General features: G+C 38.7%; 1 protein-coding gene across 1 annotated transcript; it reads left to right on the forward strand.

The window, feature by feature from the left end:
- Positions 1-3,452: 3,452 nt before the first annotated feature.
- On the forward strand, positions 3,453-12,931 carry LOC308097327 (sialic acid-binding Ig-like lectin 13). Its single transcript, XM_080445060.1, has 8 exons — positions 3,453-3,573; positions 3,763-4,146; positions 4,428-4,760; positions 6,357-6,386; positions 6,495-6,803; positions 7,956-8,037; positions 9,872-9,899; positions 10,871-12,931. Exons 1-8 carry the CDS (start codon positions 3,498-3,500, stop codon positions 10,976-10,978), a joined length of 1,350 nt encoding a protein of 449 aa, XP_080301186.1. The 5' UTR covers positions 3,453-3,497; the 3' UTR covers positions 10,979-12,931.
- Positions 12,932-14,508: the final 1,577 nt, after the last annotated feature.

A 14,508-nucleotide genomic window follows, 5' to 3' on the forward strand; every position in this document is an offset into this window, starting at 1 on the left:
CTAAATGCAATCTGGGAACCCTTTCAATAATAGGATAATATAAGGACAATAAAAGGATAAAAAAAATATTTATTTTCGCCTCTCAGGGCACCACATCCTTTTTGGTGTAGGAAAAGGAACTCGGTTTGGCTCCTTCCCTTTCTTAGTCCATGCTTCTGTGTTTATTCCTACTAACAACACTACATGTTTAGGGTAGTGGTGCTGACAGATCCTGAATGTGTTCCGAGTGCGCGAGTGGTTCCCAGGCTAGCGTGGAGTACGACCACTCCTCTTGGTTGAATATGCCTTCTGAGCTTCTAAAGTTCAGGATAGTAAGGTCTTCCTTGGGGTGTCTAGTGGCATGACAAAAAGCAGTTTGACAAAACAAAACAACTAACTAAAAAACGTTTCTGGTTTAAAACTTCTTTGATCAGGATGCACCATTCTAATCTAATATAGATTTCTAGCCAAAGTCTTAGTTAATATCCTTTGGTCTGTATTCAACAGAGAAACCGGCCAACCACTTCCTCCAAATCCTTCCTTTTTTAAATTAAAGTGATAACGGCTTCACTTAACGCCTGAGGTATCAGACCATCCATTATAGATTCTTGAAAGTAGGGAGCCAACACATAAACTTTTTATATTCTGTATCTCATTGCACAACCTATCTAAGCCTGGGCTCTCGCCATTTTAGTAATCTCACCATCCAAGCACTTACAATACTTATTACTAAACACTTATTACTTATTTTTTTTACATAATCCATCCTCTTGTACACCTGAGCCGGAAGGTACACTGGTGTCTCAGTGAGTAGGCCCTAATCACATTGGTCAGTTTTAACTAAACTATCAAGGATTTTGTTGTGGTTTCTCTACGGTCCCCAGCTCTGACATCAGACCTTGAAGCTGATCTGAAGGTGTTTCATTACATTTTTACCATTTCCTCTCCTTTTATCGCTTCTCTACATCATTTTTTTTTCTCTTTCCATCTTTTAATTTCCGCTCTTTTGTTTGCTCTCCATCCCTGCCACTTACCCTTTCACTCTCTCCATCTCCTCTCCCATTAGGGGTTGCCTATTTCCTTTGTTCTTTAATTTATCATTTAATTGCCATTCATCATTTATTTTGTGGTTCACTTCTCAACCTTCACTTGCATTACTTTCCCCCCTCTCTCTCTCTCTCTCTCTCCCTCCCTCCCTCCCTCCCCCTCCTTCCTTGCTTTTCAAACATCTCATTCTCCAACTGAGGAGCTTCTCAGTTATCTCTCTCTCTGTCTCACACACACACACGCACACACACACACACACACACACACACACACACACACACACACACACACACACACACACACACACACACACACACACACACACACACACACACACACACACACACACACACACACACACACACACACACACACACACACACACAGGGAACATATTGGAAGTAAGTAGAAGTAACTGTGAGCATGTGCGTGTGTGTGTGTGTGTGTGTGTGTGTGTGTGTGTGTGTGTGTGTGTGTGTGTGCCTGCCTGCCTGCCTGCCTGCCTGCCTGCCTGCCTGCCTGCCTGCCTGCCTGCCTGCCTGCCTGCCTGCCTGCCTGCCTGCCTGCCTGCCTGCCTGCATGCATTTATGTGTGTATTTGAGAGTGTGTGTTGAACACTGAAGATGGAGGAACAGATGTTTGAGATTCACCATGCGCCAATCTCTCCCCTTTGTAACCTTCATTTATCCAGGGAGGGGCTTAGCTGAGCACACTTCTTTGACAAGACTTCACAATTTTAGTTGCTGGGAGTTGCTCAGCACATCCATGGGACTAGGGGTAGAGTTTCTTGATCCATGGTACATTAACAGCTTTTGCTGAACGTGAGAACATCAGTTATTTGTATGCTTGCCGCATAGGCAACCATAGTATACTACAGTGTGATAATATGTCTTAACGGCGATATGATATGCATCATGATACATGATGGCGATACGATACAAGAATGATATTGGTTCATTTAGAGCAAAAGAAATAAGTCAAACATTAAATTGGTACTGATGGGTGCAGTGGTTTGCGAGATTAAGCCACAGACAAACACACAGTTTTCCCATTTCAAGATGGCTTGCCTCTTACAGAGCCACGCCATAAAAATTGTCTAATGCCCCCACCCCCTGTGTTTTGCTGAAATGACGCAAATGCAGCCAAATTATTACAACATTGCGGAAAAACCCACTGAAAAACTCTCCCTGTGATAGCTGAAATAAACAGATTTAGCAATAATATGTACTCACTTCCTGGTGTAAATGTCACTTCCCCCCAGATTTGAATGCTGTGTGATTTTATATTTTAGTTTTAGTTATAGAAGTATGGGTTGATTACTATAATGTACTCTTTTAAAAGTAAAAGAGAACTAGAATTTCTAAAGAAAAGAGTCCAAATGTGCACCACAAGTTTGAATGGATCTTACATTCCTCTCTTCTGTTTTTGTGTTGTTATTATTTACATTTTGCATGAAGATTGTGTGTTTTATTTGCTCATGCTCTTTGAGCTAAGGTCTCACAACAAAGTTATTCTATATTCTACAAGTGTTGCTGGAGTATTGACCTCTTATGGTTCATGAGAAAGATAAGAAATGGATGATACTGTACTTCCCTTTTCAAAATTACTCAATACAGCAAGGAAGGAAGAAGTAATTGCGACAGCAACAGTTAGTATTTAATTTCAGTAGCTTGACTGAAATGGTGTGGATAGACCCTGTTTGTGTTGTCAAACGATGAGTAAAATAAAAAACTGCCAGATTGATCTTATCTGACAGATGTAAATTCTGTCAGCAAATGGACTACTTGGATTTACTTGGATTTGTCTATTTCTATTACATTTTCCTGTAAAAGACCATGAGAAATGTTAGAATATTTTCTCACTGCAAAATAAGCAAACTTAACCAGATATTTTATTAAGCCATTGAATGGTACAATCAACTCTTAACTTGAGAGGTCTCAGGTTTTATACTGTTGGGAGGAGCAGCCAGGCCATTTGTTGTTCGAAGAAATTTCCTGGATTGCAGAAGTACAAAGAGGAAAGTGTTCAATGAGGAAAGTGACTCAGAGTTCACATCGCTGAGACTTTACCATCAAGAGACACCAGGAGGAAGACACAGAAAGAGGTAAAACACACTTTTTTTATAACGCCCAATTAAAGGAATTAGTTAAAGAGATCATTCTACCAAAGATATGACTACAGCAATGTTTTTGTAAAACAAATACATTCATACAGAACTTCTGTATGCATTGATTTGGTTGCTGAGGGAAAGATTGCAGAGGAAATATAGTTCTTATCAATTTCACGCTGACTGAAAATGTATGTGGTTAGCATAATGAGGAAGTGTTGTCATATTGTTTACAGTGTCAGCACCCTCCAAGTTGCTGTATGATGACTGAGCTGTACGTTTCCCAGGTTCTTCCAGCACATGTAAATTGAATATTTGTCGGATTTTGGTCTTGTGGAGACTGTTTAAGAAAGTACTTGAAAGGATGTTGGCTGTCATCTGGATGACACTGTTCTTCTATATGATGTGCAGCGTCCAAACCGACAGATCTCACACAACAGGTATGGCTTCTTTTTATGATGTGTGTACGTTTTTGCAATAATGAAATGTTATTGTGTTGTCCATGTCACATATTCACACGTCACATATTCACAACAGTATCTTACACTTATACAGTAAGTATAGTTAGAGAAAAGAATGAGATATTTTACTCTTAATTTTGCCTTTATTTATGGTTTTACTTTAAACAGGTGCTGTTCCGAAATCCCACAAACGCTATCGTAATGGGTGGAGTATCACCTTCAGTGAAGGTCAGACATCTGAGGCTGGACTTTGTATTATTATCCAGTGTTCTTTCACTCATGAAGCTGCATTCAAACCCACATCTGCAGTATGGTTTAAAGATGATGATCGTGACATAATATTCCATTCCGAGGATGTCATGAAAGCTCAGGTTCCATTCAGAGGACGAGTGGCCCTGTTAGAACCAAATATCTCACAGAAGAACTGCGGCATCACCATCAATGACCTTACATTGTCTGATTCTGGATCATATGAATTTAGAGTTGAAGGTCAGCTAAATGGACAGAGCTCTGCATTTACCTTTGATCTTAAAAGGTACCTCAGAGTTACAGGTATGAAGTGATGTTAATTATATGACTAGTAATTTCTATTGTTTGTTAGACCTCCAGACCTCTATGGGAAAGAGGGGGAAACAAAACACTTCTGTTTAGTGTTTCCCATATCTCTACTGAATGCTTCACTCATTACCGTGATCTTACAAATTATGAATCAAACATGACTTTGATGACAGTTACGCTGAATAATGTTGTAATGAATTATAATGTGTCTGTTTAGTTGAGTCCACTCATTAGTTTTTGTCTCTCTGTTTGCTGTCCCACTACCTGTACTGGAGGTCTAATACAGAAACCGAAAGTAAAGCTTCCTCCTGCCCTGACAGAGGGACAGCAGACCACACTGACCTGCACTGCCCCAGGGCTCTGCTCTGGAACCCCTCCCTACATCAACTGGACTTGGAGAAAGACAGGACACTTTGCTTTGGATGTATCTCTCATCCCAAGCAATTCCACCATTTTCAAAACAGAGAATCTTACTGGTATCAGCCAGCGACACAGCTCAACTTTGACCTTTACTCCTTCATCTGAACACGATGGCAGTGAAGTCGTTTGTCAGGTGACCTTCAAGGGAAACATCAAAGCAGTGGAGACTGTAACCCTGAATGTTACCTGTGAGTATTACATACACTCTTCCTTGACTTCTACTCTCTACTTTCTTTACCGTGTCCCTTTAATTGCATGAACCCTAGCGTCCTGTTTCTGGACATGCCATGATATGTGAACATTTGACAAAAATAGCCAAACATTTGGTGAAAATATCAGATCTAGTAGTAGATCTGACATACAACAAAGTATGTAGGGTGGTTGGTTAACCTTTAAAAATCACACCCAGTGTGAAGTGGGCGGTGCGGTCATCACAGTGGTCATCATAGTGATGGAAGCTCACTTCAAAAAAGAAATACATTTATTGAAAATAATCTTTATTGGTCATCATAGTGATGGAAGCTCACTTCCAAAAAAATGGATTTTTGGAAGTCCATAATCTTATTTATAGGTTATTAATGTCATCATGTGTCTCGCTAGCCAATCACAGTGCTGAATAGAGTCAGCCAATAGAGTCAGCCAATCACAGTACAGCTAACTGGGCCAGCTGGGCCAATCACAGTGCAGGAAACTAATACTAATGAGATGTCCCAACCCCACTTATAGGGGCGGCTACACCGCCCAAAAATTATAGTAATACAAACATATTATTTTGAAAAGTGTACAACTTTTACAACTTGTGTCCATTTATTTTATTGTAAATTTGTGTCCAAGACCTGAAGATGCCCAGAATCAAAGGGAGTACCACAGTGGAAGAAGGTTTTGGTCACTTTGTCCTTAGGCCCCAGCTATAAAAGTCTGTCCCCCTTTCGTCCATCATGGGCATGTTTTGTACCTGTTTTCTCCATACATGGGCAAAAAACAGGTTTTGGTCACTTTGTCCTTAGGCCCCAGCCATAAAAGTCTGTCCCCCTTTCGTCCATACATGGGCATAGACACAGGCTGACACGTCATGTGAAGTCTGGGTCTGGCAGAACCAGGTCTCCTGGTCTTTTTTATCAGACATGAATGAAAATGCCATATCATTTATGCATTAAATCAACTTTGTGCTATTTACTGTATTAAACTTTACCCAGTGGTGGAAAAAGTACTCACATTTCTTACTCAAGTAAAAGTATCAATACCGCATTGTAGAAATACTCTGTTACAAGTAAAAGTCCCGAATAAAAAATGTACCTTAGTAAAAGTACAATAGTATCAAAATATACTTAAAGTATCAAAAGTAAAAGTAAAAGTACTAAAATAGCCGATCTACAAGCTCACAACACGTCGCGATGCGACGCGTTGTGAGCTTGTAGTTTGGTTATTTTCAAATAGCCTATGTATAGAATAGGGCTGAAGTGGTTAATGTATGTTTTATAATATAATATAATCATTTATATCTGGAAAGTAACTAAAGTTTTCAAATAATTGTATTGGAGTAAAACCACAATATTTGTCTCTGAGATGTACTGGATTAGAAGTAACTGAAAATTGGAAATACTCCAGTAAATTAAAAATACCTCAGAATTGTACTTTACACCACTGACTTTACACATAGTTAGTTCTTGTCGGTAAGCTTAGCCCAAAGTGCTCTCTTGAAATTTGGTAAATGATAATAAATACCAGATTACTGACGATGAAAACATACTCTCTTTTTTTCCCACCTCATGTCCCCTCTTCAGCTCCCCCAGGGAAGACTTCAGATGTTCTTTGTAAGTGAAATAAAATAACGTTATAATTCCATTACTTGTATTCTAAAGGAATTTAATTTGAAACTCATTCAACACTTTATTTTTTAAATATAATCCTTTGACGTGCAGATGCACCAGTGAGCGTGTTGGTGGAGGTCTTTCCATCAGACAGCGTGGCAGAGGGAGGCCGTGTGAACATGATCTGTAGCGCTGATGCCAACCCAGCGGTAATCAGCTACACCTGGTACCAGAGGACCCCCGGACCTGCTGCTGGGTCCTCCGGCTCCCTGGTCCAGGTAGGGTCAGGAGGTCAGGTTCTGGTTCTGACCTATCTGCAGCTCCACCAGACCGGACGGTACTTCTGTCAGACCAGGAACTCTGTGGGAGAAACCAACTCTACTGAGGTGCTGCTGCAGATGATCATGGACTCAACACACAGTGAGTAGAAAGAGGAGGATGCTGGAATGAGGCCTGTTAACCTGGCAACATAATCAACTAACCACTTGAACCCTATCCACAAGTTTCCTAGGGAATTATGGGCATCACTTCCTGTTGATTTGATCAGGTAGCCTATCAGGGATTAAATCGACAGGAAGTGATGCCCATAATTCACAAGGAAACTTGTGGTCAACCCATGGTCAACTCAAGGGGCCAGCCTGACATATTTACAATGAGGCCAATACGGAAGTGAGACAGTTCATATGAATGGCCTGTTTGGCGCTGTTTTTCGTGTTTTACCCCTGCGGGCGTCAGAAAGCATTTATTTTAACACAAGCGGATGGGTTTTTGACTAGATTTTAGACTAGATTTTCTTACCTTAATAAAAATTGTCATAAATTCTATATGCTTCCAGTCGCTAGTTTAAAGTCTCCTTTCAATCATCATGATATGCGTTTTGCTAAATTATGGGCCCATTTATTTTAAAATTGACGATAAAGTAGGCTATTCTATAGGAGGGGCGGGATGATTTGATTGACAAGCTACACAACCAATAGCATTCATTCCCCGCCAGCCCGCTCTGGATTGACAAGCTACCCAACCAATAGCATTCTTTGGGGATTGTTTTCCGGTTCCTGTTACCGACGTGCTTTTGGGCTTATATTAGAGATGGCGGATTTCAAATTCCTGAACAATCGGCTTCATTTTCGGTCTGTAGAAACCAGCGGTCTGGCTTTGTCCATCTCTTTTATACAGTCTATGGGTCAACTATGTGTAGGGTTTAAGAGGCTTAATGGACCCTTCGCTAAACCCCACTCCAAAAGCGAGTGTCGAATGCTAGCTTAGCAACGGTTGTTAAGCTGGCATATGGTAGATCTGCTCTTTTCAAATAGCCTATGTATAAAATAGGGCTAAAGTGGTTAATGTATGTTTTATAATATAGCCTAATGATTTATATCTACAAAGTAACTTGTAACTAAAGTTTTCAAATAATTGTAGTGGAGTAGAAGTAAAAGTATAGACAATTGGAAATACTCCAGTAAAGTAGAAATACCTCAAAATTGTATTTAAGTACAGTACTTGAGTAAATGTACTTAGTTACTTTACACCACTGGTAATGAATTGTAAATATGGTGTCATTTTTTCTTGCAGGTGATGTCGTCGTCCTTCGTCTTGTGATGGGAGTGAAGCTGTTGGCTGTTCTGCTGTTTCCTTTGCTTATGTTGTGGCTCTGGTGAGTTTCCTGTCATCATCACTCATTCTAATGACCTGCTGAGTTTCAATATGATTCAGTTCCATTCAAAGGAGCTTCATTGGCTTCAGAAAACATACGTTTACATTACCGAAGCAATGTCAACGTAATAAAAACAATGTAAGACATAAATGGGTAAAGTATGTAGAGTTAGAGGGGGTTCAGCATTGTGTTAAACAGAGCTATGTCACATTGTAACGTTATTATACATGTTGGCAACGGCATAAAGCTTTTTGAAACAAATAACAGAAATATTTCAGGATTCTGGAGTCACTTTTGGGGACAATTAGCATCATTTCCCCCAACACTATTTAAAATAGTATTTAAAAAAAAGCCTCAGATTTCAATACTCTATTGAACTATATCCTTTTCTTGTCAGTATTGTAACAAACATTGTAAAAAGTTTGGTTGTTTCTCTTTTCTTGTTATGTTGTGGCTCTGGTGAGTTTCCTGTCATCATCACTCATTCTAATGACCTGCTGAGTTTCAATGTGATTCAGTTCCATTCAAAGGAGCTTCATTGGCTTCAGAAAACATACGTTTACATTACCGAAGCAATGTCAACGTAATAAAAACAATGTAAGACATAAATGGGTAAAGTATGTAGAGTTAGAGGGGGTTCAGCATTGTGTTAAACAGAGCTATGTCACATTGTAACGTTATTATACATGTTGGCAACGGCATAAAGCTTTTTGAAACAAATAACAGAAATATTTCAGGATTCTGGAGTCACTTTTGGGGACAATTAGCATCATTTCCCCCAACACTATTTAAAATAGTATTTAAAAAAAAGCCTCAGATTTCAATACTCTATTGAACTATATCCTTTTCTTGTCAGTATTGTAACAAACATTGTAAAAAGTTTGGTTGTTTCTCTTTTCTTGTTATGTTGTGGCTCTGGTGAGTTTCCTGTCATCATCACTCATTCTAATGACCTGCTGAGTTTCAATGTGATTCAGTTCCATTCAAAGGAGCTTCATTGGCTTCAGAAAACATACGTTTACATTACCGAAGCAATGTCAACGTAATAAAAACAATGTAAGACATAAATGGGTAAAGTATGTAGAGTTAGAGGGGGTTCAGCATTGTGTTAAACAGAGCTATGTCACATTGTAACGTTATTATACATGTTGGCAACGGCATAAAGCTTTTTGAAACAAATAACAGAAATATTTCAGGATTCTGGAGTCACTTTTGGGGACAATTAGCATCATTTCCCCCAACACTATTTAAAATAGTATTTAAAAAAAAGCCTCAGATTTCAATACTCTATTGAACTATATCCTTTTCTTGTCAGTATTGTAACAAACATTGTAAAAAGTTTGGTTGTTTCTCTTTTCTTGTTATGTTGTGGCTCTGGTGAGTTTCCTGTCATCATCACTCATTCTAATGACCTGCTGAGTTTCAATGTGATTCAGTTCCATTCAAAGGAGCTTCATTGGCTTCAGAAAACATACGTTTACATTACCGAAGCAATGTCAACGTAATAAAAACAATGTAAGACATAAATGGGTAAAGTATGTAGAGTTAGAGGGGGTTCAGCATTGTGTTAAACAGAGCTATGTCACATTGTAACGTTATTATACATGTTGGCAACGGCATAAAGCTTTTTGAAACAAATAGCAGAAATATTTCAGGATTCTGGAGTCACTTTTGGGGACAATTAGCGTCATTTCCCCCAACACTATTTAAAATAGTATTTTAAAAAAGCCTCAGATTTCAATACTCTATTGAACTATATCCTTTTCTTGTCAGTATTGTAACAAACATTGTAAAAGGTTTGGTTGTTTCTCTTTTCTTGTTTCTTTTCCTAAAGGAAACAAGGCTCTGTTGTGGACAAAGCGGTGAGTAGTTACATTAATTTCATTAATTGCACTCATTTATAACGATTCATTCTATAATAACAATAATAATACTATACTAATAATAATACATTTGATTTATTACACACTTATATTTAACACACTATATTTACACACTCACTCCAGAGGGCCACATTGCATATACTGTCGGGCAGACACCTCTTATCTCTGTATTTTACCTATTTTCGCCATTCTATGTCACACAAAAGTAGCAAAAATAGCCGATCGCAGGGTCGCAGTGTGACACGTTTTGAGCTTGTAGATCTGCTATTTTTTTACTATATTTGGTATCCTGATTTTTGTTTCGCTATTTTTCAATTGGAATCCTGAAAAGTATTTTTTTTATTTAATTTCAAATGCATTTAGTTATACTTATGTTAAAGGTAGGGTAAGTGATTTGCTTTTGTGTTAAATAGCTCTATATTCTGATAGTAGGCCTACTCATTGCTATAGAGTGTCTGTTCAGTAAAAGGAGTATGTCTCTCCAGCTCTTCATTAAACAGAAAATGCATTTTCAGTGCTCTCTCCTGATTGGCTTAAATGTTGTCACCTAACTGAAAATGTACTATATTGTGTTTACTAAAGAGCTTGAGAGATCCCTGTGACCGAACAAACGCTCTGTAGCAATGATTACTATTACAATATAGTACTTTAACCTTTTTAACAAAAAAAAAATACCCAAAAATATCACTTACCCTACCTTTAACTTTATGAACTTAAATACAAATACATTGGCCATAAAAAGACAATAGAATTGTAATACTTGTCATTAAGCTACTTATATAGACTGAAGTAATTAAAGTGGGTCATGTTTGGAATTGTAACCTGCGGGCCACATTAAGTGAAGGTGGGGGCCACATGTGGCCCCCGGGCCGCCAGTTGCCCATGTATGACTTATGATGTCTTCATGGTTGTGAATGTGATTCATATTGAAGTGTGTCGTCATGTTCCAGGAGGACGATTACGTGAACATCACTGGGAGTGATGCTGGTCGTAGACGAGGCCTCCTCTCCTCTGCTGACCAGGACACCAGAGTTGTAGAAGAAGAGTCCAACATGTAAACAAAGACCAGTGGTGGAAAAAGTACTCAAATGTTTTTTACTTAAGTAAAAGTATCAATACTGCAATGTGGAAGTACTCTGTTAGGGCGCGCTCCCAAGAGTTGGCTGGCCGCTGTTAAACGCAGGTTGTGCGCGGCCACAGTTTTTTGCAGCCAGCGGAATAAAAAAAACGCTGTGACGCACCTGTCACTCACATTCAAGACCGTCCCCGTAGCCCGCACCGCCTGCTGCCTTGAGCACCATGGTGCTTCCTGAATCTTGTGACGGTCTGCCTTCAACTCACCCGTTTGGACAGAGGGAGAAAATCGGCTCCTGCCTCCAGCAGTTTTCTGCTTAGTCGCGGAGAGCAGATAAACGCAAGGTCTGCGCGACAAGCGGAAAAATCTGCTCTTGCGTGAATCCACGCATTTACATTGACAATGCATTGGCAGATTCTGCCCCAGAGGTAAAATAAAAGTGCGGTGGGAGCGCGCCCTTACAAGTAAAAGTCCGGAATTCAAAATGTACTTGAGTAAAAGTATAAAAGTATTGGTATCAAAATGTACTTAAAGTACCAAAAGTAAAAGTACTAAAATGTTTGAAAATAGCAGATATACAAGCTCACAACGCGTCGCGATGCGACACGTTGTGAGCTTGTAGATCTGCTATTTTCAAATAGCCTAGGTATAAAATAAGGCTAAAGAGGTTAATGTAGCCTATGTTTTAGAATATAATAATTTATAGTAATAATTTATATCTGCAAAGTAACGAGTAACTAAAATGTTCTAATAATTGTAGTGGAGTAAAAGTACAATATTTGCCTCTGAGATGTAATGGAGTAGAAGTTAAAGTACTGAAAATTTAAAATAGTCCAGTAAAGTAAAAGTACCTCAAAATTATACCTAAGTATCATTACTTAAGTACATTTACTTAGTTACTTTCCACCACTGACAAAGCCATGAGGATTTATTCATTTACATTTATAATGATCAGTGTTCTGCTGTCTGGACACTGACATACAGCTTAGATCAGCTTCTTAGTTTAAGAGCAGAAACAACAGAGAACTTTACTTCATAATAATAAGACTGTATATATATATGTATATCGCTGTTACCGGGCAGAAACCTTTTCTATCAAATTGTTATGTTTTTTCATAAATAAATGACTTTATCACACAAGTGAGTGTCGCACAAAAGTAGTGAAAATAGCAGATTTAACATTTTAAAATGTTTTAAAAATAATAATAAAAAAAGAACGGTTTCGAACCTGGCAGCAACGATATATATATATGAATATATTATGGTAAATGTTAGAGCAGTATTAAGTTCCATAATGGTGGTTCATAAAAGGAAAAGGGAGTATTTTCTGGTCTCTGGGGGACTTTTCTGTAGATTACTGAAGTTCTGATGTCACTCGTCCAATCGAAAGAATTGTGGTCTAAAAATAAACAAATTGTCCCGGTGCTAATGTCAGGTATAGTTTATAATATATAGATATTATATATAGAGATTTTATATAATATATATAGAGAGATATTGTCAGGGAGGAGGCTCTGTATCGTTTATGATAGTTAATCACTCATATTTGATACAGTCTGTTTCTGGCGAAAACTTAATTAATTTGGCGGCTGAAGAGAAACAATAGTGTTTTCTCACCGTCAGTTTATGTTTCATATCCATATTGAGTCATTTGATCATTTGTTTATTTTTGGAACACAGTTATCATCTGACGCGATATTAAACACGTCTATGGGAATTCAGAATGAGGGGCGGGGGGACGTGACCCAGGTAGGAGGATGCGTAAATGACCTCAGACTTCGGTGCTCTATATATACCCAGCAGATGGATGCTCAGATGGCTCAGACAAGCTCTCTGTTTCTTTGGCCATTCAAAAATAGCAGATATACAAGCTCATAGCACACAGAGTGCCGCACTATATGAGCTTGTAGATCTGCTATTTTTGAAAAATCGTGAAAATGTGTGCAAATCTTTGAACATATATATAACTCAAATCTTTGCTTCTGGGGGTCCCTGGAACAAAAATATGTTACAAATGTTTTTTTTTTTTTTTTTTTTAATAAATATATATTTAAAGATTTGCACACATTTTCACGATTTTTCTAAAAATAGCCAAATAAATCTAAAAATGACATATTTTCCTGGTCTAAATGTTTTTTTTTAAAAGCCATTTAAGCTATAACTAGGCTAAGTTTGAACTTAGTGTGAGGTGGTGCAACTGGGCTGGTGTCTTAGACTGGGGCAGACCGGGGGTCAAACCGGTGACCTTCAGATTCACCAATGGTCTCTCTATTCTCATCTACTGAAACCTCAATAGAAAAACATTTTAACAACCAGCATAACTTTATAACTTTATACTGCATGACTAACTATCTACAGACTCACTTACACATGTTTGTGTAATATGTATTATGGTGAAATGTAATGTTTACTGTGACAAATGCTCCTTTTCACTGAGGTTTAATTACTGCGTTCCTGCAAAAATATATCGTCTCTTGTCGTGGTGGAAAACTCATAAGTTCCAAAACTGAGTTACTTTTCAGGATTCAAAAAATAAATAAATGCTAAAGTAGCAGATCTACAAGCTCGAAACGCGGCGCGAAGCGACGCATTTCGAGCTTGTAGATCTGCTACTTTAGCAGATCTACAACACTTCTTGATTAGCCTGGTTCCAGACCATAGACCCCGCCCACTCTCTGAGTGGACCGCCTCTTGGCACTGAGGCAATGGTATCTCGGGCGCCATTTTAGAGTAGGCAAGCTTCCGCGTGTGTCACAGAATAGGTCAATAGTTCGATAGGCCAATCAGAGGCAGGTGGGGGCGGGTATTTTCGTAAGAGGCAGCCGCGCAGCAAAAGTCAGTTAGACGCGTTGTGATTGGCCAGTAGTCTACGCAGTACGCACTGTGATTGGCCAGTAGTCACTTTGAATGGTAACTTGCCTACTCTAAAATGGCGACCGCGATACCAGTCTCTCCAACGAACTGCAGAGGCCAATGAGGTATCTTCTTTCTATATCTATACCTCTTAGTCTGGTGTTGTAAATGTGAACCTATAGGATTTATTCGGTACAAAATGTATTGTCCAATGAGAGTCGGAGGTGGAGGTGGGGATCGCTTAGGATTGGTTTAGGGACATTCTAATCCCCTCCCCCTTGTAATGGCCTACACTGGAGCCAAGTCAGCCTGAATCTCCACACAGCTTCAGGCTGATAATCAGGATAACTTTTGATGCTTTTGTGTGAAGCTGAAGTATGATTAAGTAGGAGCGTTGATTTACGGGAAAAAAACACAAAGAGAGTAAAATATGGATATAAGAGGTTTCTGCCCGACAACAACGATGTTATATTATGGTTCAGCTGCTTCAAGCAAAATGCTTCAAATGATTTATAAGTGTGTAAACAACCGTGTTGTTGTTGATTTTAGCATAATATATATGTGGATACTGTTAACATTACTTTTGTTGATTTTCGTCATAGACCAACTCAATAACAACAATGACAAATTATTACATTTTTAACCAAGTACAGTTTTACA

This window comes from Gymnoscopelus braueri (assembly GCF_963280865.1).
Source record: "Gymnoscopelus braueri genome assembly, chromosome: 12".
NCBI classification, from domain to species: Eukaryota; Metazoa; Chordata; class Actinopteri; order Myctophiformes; family Myctophidae; genus Gymnoscopelus; species Gymnoscopelus braueri.